Below are 25,087 nucleotides of genomic sequence, written 5' to 3' on the forward strand. Positions count from 1 at the left end.
AAGAATTGGCAACAAATTCTTCCCCCCCACAGAGGCAGAGACAGAGAGACTCGCCAGCTATAGAGCCTCCAACAGCTGATCCACTGCTCCCGATGTTCCGTTTTCTCCCACAATGCTTCTGTCGGTGGCATTGACCTAGAATCAGCCCATCCACAGGGCCGCAGAGCCTTGGAACCCCAAAGGCGCGCTAGTCTTCTAGGCCATGTCCTTGGGATTGAGCAGGTCCCACCACCGCAAGGTGATGCAGGTATCAAGTGATGTTTTGATAAATAAATATCAAATTCAACCAATTTTATTGGAGGAACACAGTGTACAAGCCTGCCCCTCCACTTTCCTTTTCAGTCCCTTTAAAAATAATCAAAGCTTGACTTACAGGTGACTTTTACAGAAGGGACTTGGTGTGGGGGAGAAATCTACAGCGTTGTTTCTTTGTGTGGGGGAGAAATCTACAGCGTTGTTTCTTTGGCTCTCTAGTCTACTACCAGAAGACACAGGAGCAGAATTAGGCCATTCAGCCCATCAAGTCTCCCTGGCATTCCATCAGGGCTGATTTATTATCCTTCTCAACCCCATTTTACTGCCTTCTCCCAGTAACTGTTAATGTCCTTACTAATCAAGAACTTATTAACCTCTGCTTTAAAAAAATACCTAATGACTTGGCTACATTTAGGGAAACGACAGCTTCCACCAGATTTTATGTTCTGGCCATCAACTGAGGGAAGTATCAGGTTTATGACAGCCCTGGTGAGTGAACTGTTTTACAACTTCCTCTAAAGGCTCAAATTTAATGCCCCTACAGATTGGATCGTAAGAATCCACAAGTCTGAACTGGCTATTCAAATGTAATGTCATTAAAATTCCCTAGTTCCCAGGGTGTATGCGAATCCAGGAGTCTGATGGGGGAAGCAGCTACCTGACATTACAGTGCAAGAGGAATGAACAATCTTTAATCAAAACGTAAAAGATGCATTTCCATGAAAACCAAATAGGCATCACTTGTAGAATTAAAGGTCACCCTCCCATCCCAAGCAGAGCCAGGAAAAGAGAGAGAAAATAAATTTTGGTGACAAAAAATCCACAAAGGAGATTCTGCAGATGCTGGAAATCCAGAGTAACACACATGTTGGAGGGGTCCAGATGAAGGGTCTCGGCCCAAAATATCGACTCTTTATTCCTCACCATAGATGTTGCCTGACCTGCTGAGCTCCTCCAGCACTTTGTGTGTGTAAATATACAAATCTACAATAGTACACTTCCTCTTTGAAAGGTTGCCAGGAACACCGAATCTCACTACAGGAATGTAGACACAGAACAAGATGTTCAAATACACTCCCCCAATTGTATAGTGGCAATCAAATTGCTTAGGTCATCAGATTTACTCATTCCTCCTTAGTCAATTTACATTAAAAGTATTTAAATAGTGTCAAATTGTTCTTAAAAATATTTGCTTTATGTAAAACATTCAATTGCTATAGGTCATTCCAAAATGCTTCAAAGCCAAAATACTTCTTGAACTATAATTGTTGTTGTAACAATGCAACCAACACATACTTATATAACAAACCAATCAGCCCACTGAGTTCACATTGGCTCCCAGCACAGCAATCCCATTGGCCCCATTTGTCCTCCTCTTATTTCCCTATACCCCTACAAATTGTTATTATTTCTCTCTGCGCCTTGTGGCGCATCGGGCAGCAACCTTGCTGTTTCTTTAGCATTTTTGTCTGTTTTTTTGCTAGCTCGACACTCAACCCAGCATGGATGGAAAGCCTGCAAGGAGCCAGCGGGACTTGAACCCAAGACCACTCGCCTTGAAGTCCGGTGCTGAAGCCACTACACCACCGTCAACTGTAGACAAATGGCAAAAGATTGAAAATGGAGTCGATGAGCTTTTAAGATCCCATTAACAATATAATAACCAGATGGTCCGTTGTACTGATATTACTGTATATTGTCCACAACAGTACATAACTCTTCTGCACCTCCTCAAAAAGGCATTGTTGTGTCCCTTAGATCCACCTGACAAGATGGTTAAAGCTTTTAGCTAAGAACTCGTCCCAGTGAGGGCAGCTCTGTCACATGGTGCAACACTAACACATCAACCTGGGAATCAGTGGACTTGTTAAAATGGAACTTAAACCCATTCCTTTCTGATTCCGCACAGGGATACCACAAGCTGAAATGCCATTGGAATACTGGTTATGATCGTCTGAGCTGCACATTTCGCTGTTAATGTCCTGCCTGAATTGTAAAACAACGCAGCGTCAACTCAAATGAGCTGCAGATACCAGAAGCATGAAAAACAAAAACAGGAAAGGCTGCCGTTAGTCACCAGGTCAAAGGAGCATCTGTGGAGAACCAGAAGTCAAGCAGCTGACTTTTTAAAAACTGATCAACTTGTTTGTCTGTATTTGCTGCCTGATCTGCCTACTGTTCTAAACTGCTCTGTCGATGCCAGTGGGTTTTTTTTAGTGCCCCCTCCATGTGCTTTTGTGGAATTTTGCCAAGTTTGGGTTCCAATTGCATCATTTCAGCCTGAATCAGAACTTTATACGTCAGACACCTTGTGGCTCAGCTGGAATTTTATTGTGTTTGGCTGTGCCAAGGCTGGAATTGCATGTTTACGGTTTCATCTTTGGGACCGCTGCCAACTGCTTGAGGCCCACGACACAAAACAAAAAGTGCAGTAAAACTTTATGGGACTCATCATAGACCTGGATTTGGTTGCTGACTTGCACACTCGAGATTTGTGAACTTTCAGCCTATTGGCCTATTGTTACTCTCCAATGAAAGTGTTAATGTAGGGGGACTGTTTGATGGCTCTGGGCCTGTACTAGCTGGAGTTTGGAAGAATGGAGTGGGGGGGGGGGATCTCATTGAAACCTATCAAATATTAAAAGGCCTAAAATGAGTGGATGTGGAGAGGATGTTTCCTATAGTGGGAGAATCTAGGACCAGGGGACACAGCCTCAGAATAGAAGGACATCCCTTTAGAACAGAGATGAGGAGTAATTTATTCAGCCAGGGTGGCAAATCTGCGGAATTCATTGGCACAGATAGCTGTGGAGGTTATGGAGAGAAGAAAGAAGAATAGGGTTAAGAGGGATAATAAATCAGCCAGAATGGAATGGGTAAGCAGACTTGATGGGCTGAATAGCCTAATCCTGCTCCTATGTCTTAATGATATTATGGACTCAAATATAGCAAAGATCCTCTGGCCCAACATTACTGAACCAGAGATGTCTGTTCCTACTCCCCACATGCTGAAGTCTGCAGTCTCATTTCACCTTTAAGTGGGTCAAATAACTTGGACCATCCTGCACAAACCTAGCCACTGTCTCAGTATAGTAACACCATGACCACAAAGGACTTTGATTTTTTTTCATTCTAATTGTGTAAACATTGGGTATAAAATTTGTTTAATTTGTCTTTCTTGTGACTTCTGTTTACCTGATGGTATGTGCCTGTGACGTTGCTACAAGTGCATTTTTTCATTGTGCCTGTGCAAAAATGAACCCGTACAGATAAAGGTAAATTCAACTTTGACTTTCCAGTGTGATTATTCAGATAATTGGCCATCAACCCATAAAATCTACCCTGCATCTGTGCCCACCTCCTTACAGGAGTCTGTAGGAGTTTGTATGTTCTCCCCGTGACCACGTGGGTTTCCTCTGGGTGCTCCGATTTCCTCCCACATTCTAAAGGTTAGAATCAGTAAGTTGCGGGCATGCAATGTTGGTGCCAGAAGCGTGGTGACACTTACAGGCTTCCCCCAGCACATCCTCACGGATTTATTTGACACAAACAATGCATTTCACTGTATATTTTACCAAGTATTGAAAGGCCTAGGTAGAGTGGATGTGGAGAGGTCTTCCCAGTGGTGGGAGAGTCTAGGACCAGAAGGTGCCGCCACCAAATATAAGGGCATCCCTTTCGAACAGGGATGAGGAGGAATTTCTTTAGCCAGAAGGTGAAGAATCTGTGGAATTCATTGCCACAGGTAGCTGTCGAGATCAAGCCACTGGGTATATTTAAAGTGGAGGTTGATAGGTTCTTGATTCGTCAAGGTGTTAAAGGTTACAGGGAGAAGGCAGGAGCAATGAGGGAGATAATAAATCAGCCACAAGAAAATGGTGGAGTAGACTTGATGGGCCAAATGGCCTAAATCTGCTCCCATGTCTTATGGTCATCGGGCTGGAAGTGTGACATCTGTGCAGTCTCTTCCCCTACCTTGGGGAAATCAAGAACTTGAGGACAAAGTTTAAGGTGAGAGGGGAAGGATTTACTAGGAACCTGAGGGGCATTTTAATTCCTTTACACTGAGGTGGTACATATATGGAATGAACTGCCAGAGAAAGATACAAGAATCAACTTTTAAAAGACTTGTAAAGGTAGATGGATAGGAAAGGTTTTGAAGGATATGGGCCAAATACAGACAAATGAGGCTAGCTTGGATGGGCGTTTGGTCAACTTGGACCAGATGGGCCAAAGGTCGTGTTTCTGTGCTGAATGACCCAACAAGAAATTTTAATCTTACCTCTGTTGCAATCAAACCCAGACTAGCTGAATCCAAATCTTTTCTTGTAACATAATGCTAAGAACTCTGGACTGTAACAATCTTGTCCCTACTAAATTCATACAAAATGCAATTATATTGATTAGTCAACAACACTCAAAGGTCAAAAACTCCTTTTCAAAACTGATACAGCACTAAGAAGCAATAAAAATTACTATTATTATTTTACCCATTTTGATCATCAACACTAGACTGGACTCTGGGGCTAAATAGTCTCTTGTACCTTTCCTACATGTGAGCTTAAGCACAAATTTCAGGTGCAGATTTGCATTTATTTATTACATGTACGTCGAAAAATGGCGCGTGATGAGAAGAGAGATCATCAAGACAGCACTTCATCGGACCCCTGAAGGGTGGAAGAAACACGGGAGACTAAGGACAACTTGGTGCCGTACCGTCGAGGCAGAAGTAAGGATCCTGAACCACACCTGGAGCATAATAGAGAAAATGGTCAAGGACAGACAGAGATGGAGGACCTTAACGGGAAGCAAGTACATCATGTGTGACATTTGTGTTAACAACTAACACACCCAAGGAAGTGCAGTGGGCAGCCCACAAGTGTCACCACACATACTGGCGCCAACATATTATGCCCACAATGCTCAGCAGAACAACATAGAACACAACAAGCAGAAAAACAACAGCAAAGCCAGCCCTGTTCCTCCCTTGCACCCACCCACGCACACACACAGTCCTCCAGCCCTAGAACAGGCTATCTCCAACCTCCAGCCTCCTGTGAACTCACAAAATCGTAGACTCATGGCTCCAGCCGTCAGGCCTCGACTTCCAATTGGCCTTCGGACTTTGATCTTCAGATTCGGTTAAAGTAAACAAACAACCTACTGGTGGAATTTAACAGGTTGAGCAGCATTTCTGACAAAAGGAAATTGTCGACGTTTTGACTGAAGACCCTGCAATATTCCTGATGCAGGGCTTGGACCCAAACCACCAACAATTCAGTTCCCCCCCCCCCCCATCTTCAATCTGCTGAATTCCTCCAGCCGGGTACTAAATTGCTCCAGATCCCAGCACCTGCAATCTCGTGACTCTAAAGCCAAAAAGTCAACCCCAATTCATTCTGTGATCTACACACACACACACTTGACAGCACACGTCTGTGGAGATGAGTGGGTGAGAGTGTGGCGGAAGTGTATCAGCCTCTCGGAGAATCACTGTTTCTTTATTTCCCATCTCATCTGTGCCATACTTCACTTGACAAGTAACTATTTCATAACAGAGGGTTAATGGTAGATGCTATATTCCTTAACCACTGGTGGTATCTCTCATCTTCAATAGCACAAAACTCAAAGTTACTGGAATATTTGGAAAATATTTGCAAATTGTAAGGAAGGGGTGGGTAGGAGATTTAGTCCACTGAGATTGGGGAAATTTAGAATCAGTAATTTAATTTGCATCCTGACCTAATTTTGCCATCCGTTGTATTGAAAAGGCTTGAATTGGCATAGCATTTTTCACATCCGTTCTAAGAAGTCTAAGTAATCTTTACAGTCATTGAAGTACTTTTGGAGTGCACCTTTGCAGTACAGGGAACACAGCAGTTAATTTGCATACAATAAGCTGTCAAAAACAGCTGAGGGTGTGACTAGATAATACCCTAGATCTGTTGAGGATTAACTATCAGACAGAACTCAAAGGATAATTTTAAGAAGCACACACAGAAAGTACTGAAGGAACTCAGCAAGTCAGGCATCATCTATGGAAGGAATAAACAGTTGACATTTCAAGCCAAATCCCTTCATCGGGACTGGCCTGAAACTTCACTGTTTATTCCTTTTCATAGATGTAGCCTGACCTGAGTTCCTCCAGCATTTTGTGTGTGCTGCTCTGGATTTCCAGCATCTGTAGAATCTCTTGTGTTTATGATGTGTGCCCAAAGGTAATGTCCCTGCTTTTTCAAAAAATGTTTTACTCAAGGGCACTTTTGGGTCTTTGGTTTGATACCTCATCCGAAATAAGGTATTTCTAATAGTAGGACATCAGCCAGCTCCATCACAGGCTCATACCTCCACACCATTGAGAACACCTTCAAAAGGTGGTGCCTCAAAAAGTTAGCATCCATCAGTAAAAACCTTCACCATCGCATGTCCTCTTTTCATTACTACCATCGGAGAGGAGATACAGGAAGCAGCCTGAACACACACCTCCCAATGTTTTAGAAACTGTCTGTTCCCCTCTGCCATCGGATTTCTGAACGGTCCATGAACATTACCTCACTATTCCTCTTTTGCACTATTTGTTTCTTTTTGAAACTTAACAGTAATTATGTTTTGTACTGTAGTGCAGCTACAAAAACAAATTTCACGACATAACGTTAGTAATAATCAACCTGATTCCAGTTTTGTGGTACAATGTTCTGAGGAAACTTGAACCCACAATATTCTGCCCGAGAAGATTACATCAATATTGCATTCCCCGCAATATTATGGATCTCCCTATTACTAATGTTTGTTAAATGAAATGGAAACCTGGACAAAATGTACAAACGGCAGTTGCCAGGGCTGAAGTCCCCTGTTTGGAGCAGTTGGAACAGTATGTTTATTTCATGCCAGTTTCCCTTTCCCCGTCCCAACCAGCAGGGCGCGTTGAAAAGGCAAGCAAACAAGAGGTCGCGAACCAGCGCTCTGCGACACCACTGAATGAAGGTTATTCCTGAGGCTTGGTTATTAATAGACCCAGTGTGGAGGTTGAGTCACGGGCTGATCCACGTGTTAGCCGCAACTCGCGTGTTTTAGCAACGCGGCCGCCCCACCTCCACGGTACACGTGTTGGGGAAATGAAAGGGAGGGGAGAAGGGGAGGGTGCTGGGTCACCTCCCATTGACAGATGTTGTTACAGCAATCACGTGTACAGCGACCGCCCTTTGCGCTACAAACTGGCCTGGAAGCCTTGAGCCTGTAGATAGTGCTGCCGGGTTTGAAATTAAGGCAACGTCTCAAAATAAAATGGGGAAGAGAGATCTGTCTCTCCATTGAGGGGCGAAGTGCGAAACACTTGGCCTGGATTTTAAGGAACCACGGGCGCTGCATTGGGACTGTGATCCCTCGCTGTTTGAGGATTGGAGGGGATGAAGGGGAGGTGGTCGGTGTGGCCGCGCATTCCGACGGAGATAGAGCCGTGCCCCAGCTGAGAGCTGGAAATAACACCAGCAAGGAACATTCTCCGCCTCCTGACCTGGATTACTGCCGCATCACAAGCTGTTTCCAGCCTCCCAACAGCAAACACGTCCTTACAGTCCGATTTAACCATCGAGACGCCGAACCCTTCGAAATGAGCGTTGGGTCTCACAAACATGTCCCTGCCGTGCATAAATAAGGTGCAGTGCGGCGTAGTAAACCATTCGCGGCCCTGCAGAATAACTCCCCCACACACCTGGAACTCCAACGCTAAATGCAAAACACGAAGCTTTTTTTTCGAATTGCATATTTAAATAACTATTGAATCAAATCGTGTACCTTTTCCCGAACGGCGCCCCCCCCCACAAACACCCAGGGATAAAGGGGGGGAAATCTAGATGTTTTTCACAATTAGTTCATGCAAAGATAAATCTTTTGAATGTAGTGTACAAGAGCCAGTGGTTTTTACACATCTGGAGACGAACGTTGGAAGATGCAGCTTTGCTTGTCTTCGGACAATAACCGTAAATAAAATACACACTTTGACCAATGGTATGTAACTAAATGTTATTGATCTGATTGTAATGGGGGTGCGTCCACCGAGTTTTTTTTAAAAGATTCGGAAATCTCCTTGACATTCTGCGGAGAGTATATATTTTTATACACATCCCACAAGTTTAAAACGCGTTATTTATTCAAAACTCCAAGATTACAAGCTCAAATGGGAAATTCAGTTTCGGCTATTTTGAATAAATAGATCCAATTAAGAAATGCACTTTGGTTTATTCAAGTAGAATAGAAATGTTGTTTTATTTGGGAAATATTGATGGCCACTCCATTTCACGCGCATCGCACTAAAGTGGATAGATCACTATCCGCAGAGACAACACTTAAAACGCTGCGTACTTTGTAAGAGAGAAGGGACGGAGAAGAGCTGGGGTTCCTTGTCTGTCGTTGTACGTTACGTCATTACCGGAGGCGGGGGAGGGAGGGCTGGTCGGTCACACTCCGAGTCGGTCGGTACTGACTTGTCCTGGATCTGCACACCACTCTGAGCATAATTGTGTAATTGAATGGGCGGAGGAGGAGGAGGGGCATATACACAAGGTGCACATGGCTAGGGAGCATTGTCCATGTGAGTTTCTGCAAAATAACTCGCACCTTACTCCGACTGTGACCTACTTTATGGGTCTTGGGAAACGATTATCAACAAGGGGAAGAAAAACAGGGCTTGCTATGTCAACGTCCCAGTTACACTAACCGAATAGTACAAAGCAAATTATAAACCATACTGCACACTTCAAAATACAAACGTGAAGAAAAATCACACTGTAGTATAACATCCCAGTAGCAGTAACATAGAAACGTCAGTCAAAGGAGCAAGTCTCATTTATTACTGCGAAATTATAAATGTATAAGGAAGTATTTATTAATAGCTGATCTCACAACATAATACTCTCCAGTTATCTCGAAATAGCACAGTCAACTATCCCAGTAGTAATGCTGATATTAAAATTGTAGGCCATCACATTTTGTGACATATATATTGCAGGCACAGATATATGAGAATGTAACCATAGAAACCGCAGTTTAAACTGTGGCAATTTAAAAATATTAATCCTTGAATGCCCAGGTCAGCACCGTTATTCATTTGAATATACATAAACTGGTTGTAGTTGTTAGGGTGTACCGCAAGCGCCGGCTACAAAAACACATACATCTAAATGCGAATACTAAGACTGCTTGAAAACACAATGATTTTCAAGAAGTATTGTCATCCTCTACTCTACAACAAGGAAAGCAGGGGTTAATTATCTCTGACATTCACTTCAAAAGTCGGGCTACATAATTTTATTGTTTTAAATAAAAGTATTTCCTTTACCTGTGTTGTTGGAATCCATAGCCGCCTTTTAGGATATTTGTTTTCCTCACAGTAACTGCTAGTGACTTCGCTTGCACCGTTTTGATATTTTTCCTCTCTGGGTGCGAGATCTAGCGTGTTGGGAAGGAGTTGTTGAGTTCCTATCTTGCGCCAGGAGTTTTTGCTTGTAAGTGCTGTTTTCTTTCCTATCGAAAGATACCGAAATCCTCCTGTAAGGACAACCTCTCAGTCCAGCGGCAATTAAGACAACCTCTCTGGTTGGTTGGCCCCGTCAAATCTGCCCGACGGGCCAGGAAGAGGTTTCCTTCGGGCAACCTCTGCCCAGATTGGCCCTTTTCAAACACACACACAACTCTGCCCTACAACACAGGGAGAGGGACTTGTCCCCTGCAAAGACCCATCCAGCAGCGAGAGCCGTGCTGAAATTCAATGTGCACTGCCACAACAGCAACAGAGTTACTCGCAGCGAGAGCACACTGCGGTGGAGCCTGCCGAGCAGCAGATGAGACAAGCCCTCTGATTGGTGGCAGTTATTGTTTCCAATACTTTGATTGAAAGCCAAAGATCAGACAGAGTACAATGTTGTGATTGGCTGCTCTTTAGTTTTCCTCGAATAGTATGTACAGTGGCCTTGGGGTAACTGAAGTGAAGATAAATGCCACTTTTATTAGTGTGCTTTTGCAAAATCGTTGTAATATAGTTAATAGCTTTTAACATAGGTTCATTTTAAAATTTGCTTCTGCTTATAAATTGGACATAAACAGCAACTTATGTGATTGTATGAGTATTTTAATGTAATAAAATATTCCGGGACGGGGATATTATGGGAGAAGAATGAAAGTCAAAGAGCTGGGTTTTAAAGGAATCCAAGAGAAGGAATATATGAGCATAAGACAATGAAACATTCAGTCCCTCATCCGTTCTCCACTCAACAAGATCACAACTTATTATTAATCTCAACGTATTTGGCATACATTGTGAGTACAGGATCACTGTAACCCCAACGGAAAAGCCCACAAAAAGTAGAGGATACAGCCCAGTCCATCACGGTGAAAGCCCCCACCCCCACCCATTGGGCACATCTACAGCGAGCAACACCATAAGAAAGCAGCAATCATCATCAGGGACCCCCACCATCCACCATCTCTTCTCACTGTTGCCATTGGGAAGGAGGTCCCACACCACCAGGTTCAGGGACAGATATTACCCTTCAACCATCAGGCTCCTGAACCAGCATAGATAATTTCACTCACCTCAACACTGAACTGATTCCACAACCTATGCACTCAATTTTAAGGACTCTACAACTCATGTTTTCAGTATATTTACTGATTATTATTAGTTTTTATTATACAGTGCCTATAAAAAGTATTCACCACCCTTAGAAGTTTTCATGTTTTAATGTTTTACAAACATTGAATCACTGGATTTAATTTGGTTTTTTTTATACTGGTCAACAGAAAAACTTTTTCATGTCCAAGTGAAAACAGATCTCTACAAAGTGATCTAAATTAATTACAAACATAAAACACAATGTAATTGGTTACATAAGTAGTCACCCCCTTCAAGTCAGTATTTAGTAGATGAACCTTTGAGAGCAATTATAGATTTGAGTCTCTGTGGCCAGGTCTCTATCGGCTTTGCACATCTAGACACTGCAATTTTTTCCCCATTCTTTACAAAACTGCTCAAGCTCTGTCAGATTGCATGGGGATCATGAGTGAACAGCCTTTTTTCAAGTCCAGCCACAAATTCTCAATTGGATTGAGGTCTGGACTCTGACTTGACCACTCCAGGACATTAACTTTGTTGTTTTTAAGCCATTCCTGTGTAGCCTTGGCTTTATGCTTGGGGTCATTGTCTTGCTAGAAAACTAAACTTCTCCCAAGTTGCAGTTCTCTTGCAGACTGCATCAGGTTTTCCTCCAGGATTTCCCAGTATTTTGCTGCATTCATTTTACCCTCTACCTTCACAAACCTTCCAGGGCCTGCGGCAGTGAAGCATCCCCACAACATGATGCAGCCACCACCAAAGGGATACAGCCTTCACGGTAGGAATGGTGTGTTTTTGATGATGTGCGGTGTTTGGCTTATGCCAAACACAGCATTTAGTCTGATGGCCAGAAAGCTCAATTTTGGTTTCATCACACCAAAGAACCTTCTTCCAGCTGACTTCTCCCACATGCCTTCTGGCAAACTCTAGCTGAGGTTTCATGTGAATTTTTTTCAACAGTGGCTTTCTCTTTGCCACTCTCCCATAAAGCTACAACTGGTGAAGCACCCGGGCAACAGTTGTTGTATGTGCAGTATTTCCCATCTCAGCCTCTGAAGCTTGTAACTCCTCCAGAGTTGTCATAGGTCTCTTGGTAGCCTCACTTACTATTACCTGTCTTGAATGGTCACTCCATTTTTGAGTCACTCAGTCTGCTCTAGGCAGATTTACAGCTGTGTCATTTTCTTTCCATTTCTTGATGATTGACTTAACTGTACTCCAATGGGTATTCAGTGACTTGGAAATTTTCTTGTATCCGTCTCCTGACTTGTGCTTTTAAATAACCTTTTCGCGGAGTTGCTTGGAGTGTTCTTTTGTCTCCATGCTAGAGTTTTTGCCAGGATACTGACTCAACAGCAGTTGGACCTTCCAGATACAGGTGTATTTTTACTACATTCAGTTGAAACACCTTGACTGCACACAGGTCTCCAAAAACAGATCTTCATTTAACTAATTATGTAACTTCTAAAGCCTGGCTGCACCAGTGATGATTTTTTGTGTCATCTTAAAGGGGGTGAATACGTATGCAATCCATTATATTGTCTTTTATATTTGTAATTAATTTAGTTTACTTTGTAGAGATCTGTTTTCATTTTGATACAAAAGAGTCTTTTTCTGCTGATCATTGTCAAAAAAGCCAAGTTAAAATCACCGTGTGAAACAATAAAACATGAAAACTTCTGGGGGTGGGGGGTGAATACATTTTATTATAGGCATTGTACACACAGGTTCTCATAGCGGGATCAGAAGTGGAAAGAGTGAGCAATTTCAAGTTCCTGGGTGTCAAGATCTCTGAGGACCTAACCTGGTCCTAGCATATCGATGCAGCTATAAGGAAGGCAAGACAGCGGCTATATTTCATTAGGAGTTTGAGAAGATTTGGTGTGTCACCTAAAACACTCACAATTTTCTACAGATGTACCATGGAAAGCATTCTAACTGGCTGCATCACTGTCTGGTATGGTGGCGGGGCGGGGGGGGGGCGGTGTGCGGCAACTGCACAGGATCAAAGAAAGCTGCAGAGAGTTGTAAAATTAGTCAGCTCCATCATGGGCACTAGCCTTTGTAGTACCCAAGACATCTTCAAGAGCGGTGCCTTAAAAAGGCGGCATCCTTCATTAAGGTCCCTCACCACCCAGGACACGTCCATTTCTCTTTGTTACCATCAGGAAGTAGGTACAGAAGCCTGAAGGGACACATTCAGGAACAGTTTCTTCCCCGCTGCCATCCGATTTCTGAATGGACATTGAACCCATGAATACTACCTCACTACTTTATTTTGTACTTCCGTTTTTGCACTACTTATTTAATTTAACTATTTAATATATGTATATACTTAATGTGATTCACAGTTTTTTTTCTACATTATCATGCATTGCATTGCACTGCTGCTGCAAAGTTAACAAATTTCACGATATACGTCGGTAATATTAAACCTGATTCTGATTCTGATTGATACAGCTTGTCTTCTTTTGCAGGTTGATAGTTTGTCAGTCTTTGTGTGCAGTTTTTCTGTTGTATTTCTTTGTTCTATTCTGAATGTCTGCAGGAAAATTAATCTCAGGGTGGTATATGGGGGCATATACATACTTTGATAATAAATTTACCTTGAATTTTGAACTTTGAAAAAGAGTTAGCTATTCCTCTTTGCTTTGCATCTATTAACTAACTTTGAACCCACATTTGTATATTACCCTATTTCTATATGGTCCAACTTTGTTTCACATATTCTGTGAATTTCTTGGCCATTTGAGTGTTTTATGGAGGGAATTCTAGAATCTGGTGGATTGGCAGCTGAAGACACTGGTACTATTGGGGCAGTGCTTAAAAACGAGAAGAAAAGAAGTCCAAAAGGAGCATATTTCGAAGTGGTGTAGAGTTGGATGAGAAGGGAGGCTAAGCCATGGGAGAATTTAGAAGTAAGGATGAGAGAATCTTAAAATTGACTTATGGTGAGCCAGAGTGAAACTCCAATGTGAATTGGTACAAATGAATCAGAGGTTTGCACTGTGGGATGTTTATATTGGAGCAGTCAGGCTAAGAGCTAACAAGTACATGCACTCCGGCATGTTCCTGATCACCCTTCCTTTATCTGTTTTCCAGAGGTTTGAGATCAGTGATAACTCAAGCCATGTCCTTACATCCATCACCCCTGAATTTGTTGACCTATATCGTATCATTGAAACATAGAAACATAGAAAGCCTACAGCACAATACAGGCCCCTTCGACCCACAAACCTGAGCCAAACATGCCCTTACCTGAGAAATTACCTAGGGCTACCCATAGCCCTCTATTTTTCTGAGCTGCATGTACCTATCCAGGAGCATCTTAAAAGACCCTGTCATTTCCGCTTCCACCACTGTTGCCGGCAGCCCATTCCACACACACAGCACTCTCTGCATAAAAAGCTTACCCCTGACATCTCCTCTGTACCTACTTCCGAGCGCCTTAAAACTGCCCTCTCGTGCTAGCCATAATATACAAGATAATACTCCTGATAAAGCAATGGCTGTAATTTAAAATCTTTGCTCTTGTTTTTCAGATCCTTCCCTGGACTTCTTCCTCACTATCTTTGTAATCTCCTCCTTCCCTACAAATGTACAAAATATATTTAAGTACTGTTTCTGCTTTACTGGCCTTTTTACTGAACCCAAATTAGATAACTCTACTCACGGCAGCCCTGCTTTCAGCTGTCCAGGACCTAAGCTCTGGAATTCCTTCCCCTAACCTCTCCACCTCTCTTCCCCTCTTTTGAGGTTCTCTATAAATCCTACTTCTTCAACCAAATTGTTGCTTTTCTGCCTTACAAGCCTAAACATCCCTTTTCTGTGCCTAAACAGGGGGTATGGAGGGAAGGCTGGTACAGGGTTCTGAGTTGGATGATCAGCCATGATCATAATAAATGGCGGTACAGGCTCGAAGGGCCGAATGGCCTACTCCTGCACCTATTTTCTATGTTTCTATGTTTGTAAACATCAAGTTTTGTTGATCAGCACCCTGAGCAACCATAGGCCTTTTGCTACTTTGTATGAACTACATGGATGCAAGCTGGTAGTGCCGCTGACGTAGTTATTATTGCAGTGGGGCTTTGGCAGCAGAATGAATGTGGTCGAGATAGAATCATATGATCCTACCGAGGCGCATCTGAGTTGTGTGAGAGACAGCATAAGTGGTCAGCTGTTTCTCCTGGGGTCCTGTATGGTACCAAAGTTGGAAGCAATCTTGAATTAAGTGTTATAAACCATTGGAAATACAATCTCAATTTTTAAGCTAAAATATGTTGTGTGTATTCATAGTTAAGTTGTACAAGGAAAATAAGCAATGCTTCTTATTAATACTTTTGTCTTTTTTACATAATGTAAGGACACCTTTACACTACAGCTAGAGAGTAGTTGCTAATAAATGGTTGTGTAAATCCAGAAACAAAGTGAAAACTGACTGAAGCCAAAGGAACCTGATACCTGCGGTTGGGAGAGATTGCTTACTTTCATCTCTAGCTGATCCTGATTGTTGAGACATTGTTTTCTTTTCGACAATGCAAAGCAGGTGAAACAGCTTTGGGCTGGTTTACTGGTTCTGTAATTGTAATTTAATTGCTGTCAGTTATTGCATAATAAGGAGGTCAAAATAAGGAATCTCATTTAAATTCAATGAATAATCAATCCTCCCTGCATCATTTTGACAGTGAAACATTTGTATTTCATTGACTTAATCAGAAAATCACAGTTGACACTATGGTGGGTATGTTCACTTCAGTTGTTTAGAAGAACCAGCAGTACAAATATAAATTACACTCGAAATCGGAATCTGGTTTAATATACTGGCATATGTCGTGAAATTTGTTAACTTTATGGTGGCACTACAATGCAATACATGATAAATGAATATAGAGAAAAAACTGAGTTACGTTAAGTATATATATGTCTATTAAAATAAGAAATAAAAAAGTAGTGAGGTAGTGTTCATAGGTTCAATGTCCATTTAGGAATCTGATGGCAAGGAGGAAGAAATGATTCCTGAATCACTGCGTGTGTGCCTTCAGATTCCTGTACCTCCTTCCTGATGGTAACAATGAGAAGAGGGCATGCCCTGGGTGATGGGGGTCCTTAATAGTGGTCATCACCTTCTTGAAGATGTCTTGGATACTACAGGGGCTAGTATCCATGATGGAGCTGACTAATTTTACAAATTTCTGCAACTTACTTCAATCTTGTGCACCCGCTCCCTATACCAGACGGTAATGCAGCTAATTGGAATGTTCTCCACATTACATCTGTAGATATTTCTGCATGTTTTAGGTGACATACCAAATCTCCTCAAACTCTGAATGATATATAGCTGCTGCCTTGCCTTCTTTATAGTTGCATCCCGGTTAAGTCCTCAGAGATCTTGACACCCAGGAACTTGAAATTGCTCACTCTTTTCACTTCTGATTCCTCCATGAGGATAGGTTTCTGTTCCCTCATCTTACCCTTCCTGAACTCCACAATCAGTTGTTTGGTCTTGCTGATGTTGAGTTCAAGGTTGTCGCTGTGACACCACTCAACTAGCTGGTATATCTCTCTCCTGTACGCCCTCTCATCCCATCTGAGATTCTGCCTACAATGGTTGTATCATCAGCAAATGTATAGATGGCGCTTGAGCTATGCATAGCTACACTGTCATGGGTATAGAGCGAGTAGAACAGTGGGCTAAACACACATCCCTAAGGTGTGCCAGTGTTGATTGTCTCTCGAACTTAACCGTGTTAGGAAGTAGTGACTTGATTTGGATAACACCAATTTGAGTGGAAGATTGTCACGTCTGAAGATCGTGGAATATGTTATCTGAAGTGATCAATTATGAACAAGTCCAAGTTTATTGTCATCTGCCAGGACATAAGTACAACCAAACAAAACAACGTTCCTCCAGACCACATAACGTATGTCACACACAGCACGTAAAATAAAATATTACCACCAATAAGTTCATGTTTATGAAATTTATTTCCACATCAAATCATCTTTGTTCATAGGTAATTTCCCCTGCAGCCTATTACTACTCACAATACTTCTCCCTAAATTATATTTAGAGTGACAACTTTGTTGCCTTGTAAGAACAAGAACCTCATTATTCAGTTGGGAAATTGTAGTTTGAAACTCCCATCAGTAGATTGCTTGTTGTTTTTGGCGATATTATAACTGTTATGTTGTTTCTGATAGTGAAATACTTGTTACATTGTTGATTGTCACATTGTTGATTGTTACATTGTTCCTGATAGTAGAATTCTTGTTACAACTACTAGGGAAATAGCTGATATGCTTCCTTGCAGGGAAAATCATGTTATACATATTTAATTTTTTTATTTAGAGATACAGCATGGTAACAAGCCCTTCCGCCCCAACGAGCCTGTTCCACCCAAGTTCACCCATGTGACCAATTAACCTAGTAACCCCTAAGTCTCTGGAATGTGGGAGGGAACCAGAGCGCCCAGAGAAAGCCCACACGGTCACAGGGAGAACAGACAAACTCTTTTGCTATGAAAGATGAGTATCATTACTTATACCAAGAGCTGTGCTGTTTTATCAATAATATGCAGAACAATTATAACATTTCAGTAGTGACCTAATCAAATTTTGCATCTTAACGGTATCAATGTAGAAGCAGTTTCTTGTTCAAATGTTAGTCAATCCATATTTTAATATCAACCAGTGACCAGAAGCTGGCCTATGTTGTTAAGAATTTTCCAAACCAGGGCCATTAATGGAGTTAGTCCCCACGAGACTGCTTTCTCTCTGACAAACTAACAAATCTCTCTTTTTTTTCAGGAATGGGTGATGAACTGCAAATTCTTTTCACTCACAATCTTGATCGCTGTCCGAGAGATTTAGGTTAAAAATACAACGTGCTAATTATAAGAGAAGATTGAGTTAGTTTCTCAGGGTGGAAGTACTAGAGGGCATAAGTTTAAGGTGAGGGGGGAAAAGTTTAAAGGAGATTTACGAGTTAAGTTTTCAGACAGAGAGGGCTAAGTGCCTGAAACATACTGCTAAGGGAAGTGCTGGAAGCATTTTCATGTGTATGAATGCAATAAAACGGTATGGAAAACATTGACCATAACTGTAAAGAGTGAAAAAGGCATTGAATAGTTTATTGGATGGTTTTTACTATGAATAAAATTTAATTTGTTTAAAAAAAACAGAAACATGTGGTGGAGCAGATACTACAGCACTGTTTAAGAGGAACTTGGACAGGCACTCGAACAGATGACAAAATGAGGTATACAGACCATGTGCAGGCAGATGGGTGTTAGTGAAAATTGCCAGCATGGTCAGCATAGACATTGTGGGCAGAAAGGCCTGTTCCTGTGCTTTACTGTTTGATGTGCTATTTTGTATGTTCTATGCTGTTAAAATCTAAAATTGAAATATCCTGAATTACCTTCATTTTGAATTATTTCTTCAATAGTTGAGAAAGGCCGTAAGAATGAATTCATTTCAGGTAAAGATGTTCTTTCTCAATTTGAAGAAATTTAATATAAAAGAACTGCATCGTTCTTGACTTCACTTCGTAACCTGATGCATGGACATTAATCACTGTTACATTGAGTGTTAATGGAATGTTCAGACCTTAGCTGGAATTCTAAAACTTGGCAGAGAATGCACAACTTCAATCATCTGCTTCTGTTAAGTAGAGGATGTGCCAGGAGAACTCAGAGATACGGTAATCAAGGCCACATTCAACAAAGGAAACATGTCTGACTACAGTTGCGTCTCCCTTCTGTGTGCCACAGGGAAAATCACTATCGGGGTCCTCGGCAAGCACCTCCTCCCTAAAACTGCTCTCTACTTCACAATCTGGATTTGAGTCATAGTGGACTTTATCTTCACCACACACACCAGCTTCAAGAGAAATGCAGGCAATGGTATCAATGGTATCAGTATGCGTTGCCTTTTTAAAAAGCACTAAAGCCTTTGACTCTATTAGCAAAAAGTGAGTGTGAAGCAAATTTAGCTACCCACAGAAAGTCATCTGTGTTTGTGTTTGCTTCACAATGGCATGGAGACCTTGATTCAAATAACAGTTCCACAACAGAACCGATCTCAGGGTAGACTGCTGTCAGGCTAGGCTGGACCATTCCGCCGTTACTTTTTTCTGTCTTTCTTGTCACAGCCCTCACCTCTGTTAAACTTCCTGAAGTAGAACTAATCTACGGAGAAATGGGAGGCTGTTCAACCTACAGTACATCCACAGTATACAACATAGAACATAGAAGAGTACAGCACAGGAACAGACCCTTTGGCCCTCAATGTTGTGCCAAACCAATTAAATTAGTAATCAAATGACTGCCTACACAATGTCGCTATCCTCCCATTTCCCTCACATTCATGTGTCTATCAAAACATCCCTTAGAAGTCTCTAATGTACCTTCCTCTACCACTACCCCAGAGACCCACCACTCTCTGTGTAAAAAAAACTTGCCCTTCACATCTCCTTTGAAATTAACCCCTCTCACCTTAAATGCATGGCCTCTGCTGTTAGACATTTCAACCCTGGGGAAAAGATACTGTCTGTCTACTCTATCCATGCCTCGCATGATCTTATAAACCTCTGTCAGATCTCCCCTCAACCTCTGCCACTGCTGAGAAACAAACCAAGTTTGTCCAACCTTCCATTGTAGCACATGCCCTCTAATCCAGACAGCATCCTGGTAAAGCTCTTAGGCGCCCTCTCCAAAGCTTCAACATCCTTCCAAGAGCGGGGTGACCAGAACTGTATGGAATATCCCAGATGCAGCTTAACTAGAGTTCTATAATCTCAAAGGAAATGCCAGTCTCAGTTACTGAGTTGGAGTACATAGTCTATTGCTTGTTTGCCCAGCTTCAGGGATGAGCTTCAAGTGATCAGTAAAGTACGTGAGGCTGGAGTCAGGGCTTTGTGCTTTGGTTTTTGCCAAAAAAAGTCAAAGGGTAGAGGGTAGACCAAGAGTGGTCCACCAGGCCCTCTAGGTTCCAGGGGTTCAACTTAGGGCTAACAACCCTGACTGGTAAAACAAAATTGAGAGGAAGCCACTGACATGATGAAGGAAACCCTGACCAATGCCAGAAATGGAGGACTTTCATTGCTGCCCTAAGCACCGTGGCATAACAGGCAGTAGGTAAGTAAGTAAGGAGTGAGAAAATGGGACTAGCTTAGATGGACATGTTAGTTGGTATGAATGATTGATAGAGTTGACGTGGTTAGACTTTTTCCATTGAGAGTGGGGGAGATTCAAACAAGAGGACATGAGTTGAGAGTTGAAGGGCAAAAGTTTAGGGGTAACATGAGGGGGAACTTCTTTACTCAGAGAGTGGTAGCTGTGTGGAATGAGCTTCCAGCAGAAGTGGTTGAGGCAGGTTCGATGTTGTCATTTAAAGTTAAATTGGATAGATATATGGACAGGAAAGGAATGGAGGGTTATGGGCTGAGTGCAGGTCAGTGGGAATAGGATAGGGTAAGAGTTCAGCACAGACTAGAAGGGCCGAGATGGCCTGTTTCTGTGCTGTAATTGTTATATGGTTATATAATGAGTTGGGCTAAAGGGCCTGTTCTCTGTGATATTATTCTTTGACTCTTGTGACCCTAAGCACAAGGCTTTTGCCTACCAAGCTTATCAAGTTGGATAAGTTGCTGGGACCAGGTGAGATGTACCCCAGGATACTCAGCGAAGGAGGAGATTGCTGAGCCTCTGGCAATGATCCTTGCATCATCAATGGGGACGGGAGAGGTTCCGGAGGATTGGAGGGTTGCGGATGTTGTTCCTTTATTCAAGAAAGGGAGTAGAGATAGCCCAGGAAATTATAGACCAGTGAGTCTTACTTCAGTGGTTGGTAAATTGATGGAGAAGATCCTGAGAGGCAGGATTTATGAACATTTGGAGAGGCATAATTTGATTAGGAATAGTCAGCATGGCTTTGTCAAAGGTAGGTTGTGCCTTATGAGCCTGATTGAATTTTTTGAGGATGTGACTCAACACATTGATGAAGGTAGAGCAGTATATGGATTTTAGCAAGGCATTTGATAAGGTACCCCATGCAAGGCTTATTGAGAAAGTAAGGAGGCATGGGATCCAAGGGGACATTGCTTTGTGGGTCCAGAACTGGCTTGCCACAGAAGGTAAAGAGTGGTTATAGACAGGTCATATTCTGCATGGAGGTCGGTGACCGGTGGTGTGCCTCAGGAATCTGTTCTGGGACCCCTACTCTTTGTGATTTTTATAAATGACCTGGATGAGGAAGTGGAGGGATGGGTTAGTAAATTTGCTGAGGACACAAAAGTTGTAGGTGTTGTGGATAGTGTGGAGGGCTGTCAGAGGTTACAATGGGATATTGCTAGGATGCAAAACTGGGCTGAGAAGTGGCAGATGGAGTTCAACCCAGATAAGTGTGAGGTGGTTCATTTTGGTAGGTCAAATACAATGGCAGAATATAGTATTAATGGCAGTGTGGAGGATCAGAGGAATCTTGGGGTCCGAGTCCATAGGACACTCAAAGCTGCTACGCAGGTTGACTCTGTGGTTAAACGGTGCATTGGCCTTTATCAATCGTGGGATTGAGTTTAAGAGCTGAGAGGTAATGTTGCAGCTATATATGACCTTGGTCAGACCCCACTTGGAGTACTGTGCTCAATTCTGGTCGCCTCACTACAGGAAGGACGTGGAAGCCATAGAAAGGGTGCAGAGGAGATTTACAAGGATGTTGCCTGGATTGGGGAGCATGCCTTATGAGAATAGGTTGAGTGAACTCGGCCTTTTCTCCTTGGAGCGATGGAGGATGAGAGGTGACCTGATAGAGGTGTACAAGATAATGAGAGGCATTGATCGTGTGGATAGTCAGAGATTTTTTCCCAGGGCTGAAATGGCAAGCATGAGAGGGCATAGTTTTAAGGTGCTTGGAGGTAGGTACAGAGGAGATGTCAGGGGTAAGTTTTTTACACAGAGAGTAGTGAATGCATGGAATGGGCTGCCGGCGGTGGTGGTGGAGGCGGAAACGATAGGGTCTTTTAAGAGACTCCTGGATGGCTACATGGAGCTTAGAAAAATAAAGGGCTATGGGTAAATCCTCAGTAATTCTAAGGTGGGGACATGTTCAGCACAGCTTTGTGGGCTGAAGGGCCTGTATTGTGCTGTAGCTTTTTTGTGTTCTATGCTTTTAAGCTATCCCCATTGAATAACAAAACTCTCCAACAACTAAGGTCCATAAAAAAAGCATGAATGGTTTCCCAATCCTTAGGAGCCACATCACAGCAAAGTCATACATTAATTATAAAATTCACCGTTGCCTTCAGGGCAGTCGTAAGCTGGAGGACAAGTTCATGGAATGCATTGAATAGGAACAAACTAGAGTAAAGGTTATGCCGGATCTTGTTCTGGTTTAAATAAGAACGTGTTTGCTGATAATCTTTTTGCAAAAGGGTCTTTAAGGAAAAGTGAGTTATGTAGTTCAATCAAAAACTAGAGCCTTACAGTATATGTATCTAAACAAAGAAAATGAGTTAGCTGTAGTGAACATAGAACATAGAACATTACAGCACATATTACAGGCCCTTCAGCCCACAATGTTGTGCCAACCTTCACTCTTGAATAAAAAAGCTTACAAAAATAGTGGATATGGCCTAGTCCATCATGAATAAAGCCCTCCCCACCAGTGAGCACATCTACACAGAGTGCTGTTGCAGGAAACCAGCACCCATCATCAAGGACCCCCACCATCCCAGTCATGCTCTCTTCTCACTGCTGCCATCAGGAAGAAGGTACAGGAGCTTCAGGACTCACACCATCAGGTTCAGGAACAGTTATTACCCCCCAACCATCAGGCTCGTGACCTTTGTGGAGGGACAAAGGTTCCTGTCCTGAAAGACTCTACGCCGAAGTCTCCCAAAGGCAGCTGATGCCTGTTTAATGAGGCTCTGGATGTCGTTGTCAAGCTGCTATCCTCAGAGAGAATGCTCCCCAGATATTTGAAAGATAGCACTACTGACACTGAAGATAGTATTAATTCAAAGGAAAAGACTTTCAGTTTAATATTGGCAGAGATAGCAGCAGGTCTGATGATTCGAAGTATTGTAAATTTCAGGAAAAAGGACAATGAAATTGATAAAGAAATTCAAGATATAACTTGAAACTTGCAAGAAACATACACTCAGTGGTAACTTTATTCAGTTCAGGAGGTATCTAATAAAGTGGCCACTGAGTGTATGTTCATGCTCTTTTGCTGCTGTATTCCATCCACTTCAAGGTTCAACATGGTGTGCTTTCAGAGATGCTCTTCTGCACACCACTGCTGTAACACACGTTTATGTGAGTGAGTGTCACCTTCCTGTCAGCTTGACCCAGTCTGGCCATTCTCCCCAAAGTTTTGAAAAAGAAGGCCATGAAGATCCTTTCTGATTTGATTTGTCGCAAACAACGCATTGCACTGTATGTTCCGATTATATGTGATAAATAAAGCTAATTGTTATCTTTATAATCTTAGACAATGAGCACTCTAGTTATTATTTTCCAAGATTAAATGATCCTGGTATTGAACATGTGGATTAGAGGGCAGCAAATATGACACACTCTTTAAGAAAGGAGGGAGAGAGAAAACCACCAGAAAACTACTGATCTGTTAGCCCAATCTCATTAGTAGGGAAAATGTTGATATCTATAACGAAGGATGTATTAACAGAACATGCTGAAAGGAATGGAGACACAGGAGATGGCATGTGCTGGAATCTGGAGTGACAAATAAGATGCTGGAGGAACTCAGTGGGTCAGACAAAGCCTCGACCCGAGATCTTTGGGCACAGAGCTCGGAAAAGGCGACGCAATGGACTTTTAACACTGTAAACCAGCGAGTTGTTTGTTATGTCTCCCCTCTCGCTGTGAAACGGAGACACCTCTTTCTCCATTATTAGGGAGAGAGAGAGAGCCTGTGGTATGTTGAATACCACATGAACGAGTAGTCTTTGGGGTATCTGCAAGTCTGTCTCTTTGCTGATGCTTTGCTGCACGCTTGAGTGCTCGATGATAGGTGCCAATGTTTTTTTGCTGGTGGGGGGAGAGGGGATCATTGCTTTGCTGCTGATTACATGTGGGAGGGAGGGGGGAGCTGGGGGTGGGCTGTGGGGTTCTAACATTTAACTATTGTTCATTCTTTTGGGGCACTCTATTTTCGTGGATGGTTGCGAAGAAAAAGCATTTCAGGATGTATATTGTATACATTTCTCTGACATTAAATGTACCTTTGAACCTTTTAAAACTGTCTACATCCCTCCCCGGCTGCTGCCTGACCTACTGAGTTCCTCTAGCATCTTGGGTTTTGACCTTGAAAAGAATAGCAGAATCAGCATGGATTTATCAAAGGAAAATCATGTTTGACTAACCTATTGCAGTTCTTTGAGGATAGTAAAATAGATAAGCAGGACCAGTGGATGTGATATATGTATACAAGTCTTGACGCCTTTCAGTAAGGTTCCCCACGTTAGGTTGGTGAACTGACTTAATCCTTCTTGTTCATGACTTCTATCATGATCTCCCTTCCTACTGCTCCTATCTTGCTCAAATCCAAGTCGTACAAGTTTCTAAATCTATTTTTAAATTACTGGGATTACTAAACATACCTCTGAATACAGGACTGAACTTCCTTGGTTATGTAACAAACCCTCTCTCCAAATCATATGAAATCTGAGTCATCTTGGTTTTCTGACATATTATTCCATCAAAGTCATTATATCAATCACATTATGAGACCATGAGACCATAGGGCACAGGAGCAGAATCGAGCCAGTCAGCTCATCGAACCTGCTCCACCATTTGATCATGGCTGATTTATTATCCTTTTCAGCTCCATTTTCCTGCCTTCTTCCCATAACCTTTGATATCCTTACTAATCAAGAATCTATCAACCTCCACTTTAAATATTCCCAATGTCTTGGTCTCCACAGCTGTCTGTGGCAATGAACTCCACAGATTCACCACCCTCTGTTCTAAAGAAATTCCTCCTTAACTCTGTTCTAAAAGGACATTCTTGTATTCTAGAGCTGTGCCCTCTGATCCTAGACTCCCCCACTATTGAAAACATCCTCTCCACATCCACTCTGTTTAGACCTTTCAATACTCGACAGGTCTCAATGAGAATCAGAGTCACCCCTCATTCTTATAAACTCCAGTGAGCCCAGTGTCATCAAAAGCTCATCATATGTTAACCTTTTCATTCCCAGGA

The 25,087-nt window shown here is 42.4% G+C and overlaps 2 protein-coding genes across 3 annotated transcripts in view; one reads left to right on the forward strand and one right to left on the reverse strand.

The window, feature by feature from the left end:
* LOC134340450 (thyroid hormone receptor alpha) overlaps positions 1-3,738 on the forward strand; it is a 534,574-nt gene extending 530,836 nt beyond the window's left edge. Inside the window, exon 18 of the mRNA XM_063037714.1 lies at positions 1,740-3,738. The gene's annotated coding sequence lies outside the window, so the exon portion shown is untranslated. The remainder of the gene's footprint in view (positions 1-1,739) is intronic.
* nr1d1 (nuclear receptor subfamily 1, group d, member 1) overlaps positions 1-10,093 on the reverse strand; it is a 31,070-nt gene extending 20,977 nt beyond the window's left edge. Inside the window, exon 1 of one of the 2 annotated variants that reach the window (XM_063037693.1) lies at positions 9,593-10,093. In XM_063037693.1, coding sequence (XP_062893763.1) covers positions 9,593-9,611 — 19 coding nt within the window. In that variant the 5' untranslated portion in view covers positions 9,612-10,093. Of the gene's footprint in view, positions 1-5,321; positions 5,466-9,592 lie in introns of those variants that run through there. The other variant, XM_063037694.1, reaches the window with a different exon arrangement.
* Positions 10,094-25,087: the final 14,994 nt, after the last annotated feature.

Source organism: Mobula hypostoma, chromosome X1 (assembly GCF_963921235.1).
Source record: "Mobula hypostoma chromosome X1, sMobHyp1.1, whole genome shotgun sequence".
NCBI classification, from domain to species: domain Eukaryota; kingdom Metazoa; phylum Chordata; class Chondrichthyes; order Myliobatiformes; family Myliobatidae; genus Mobula; species Mobula hypostoma.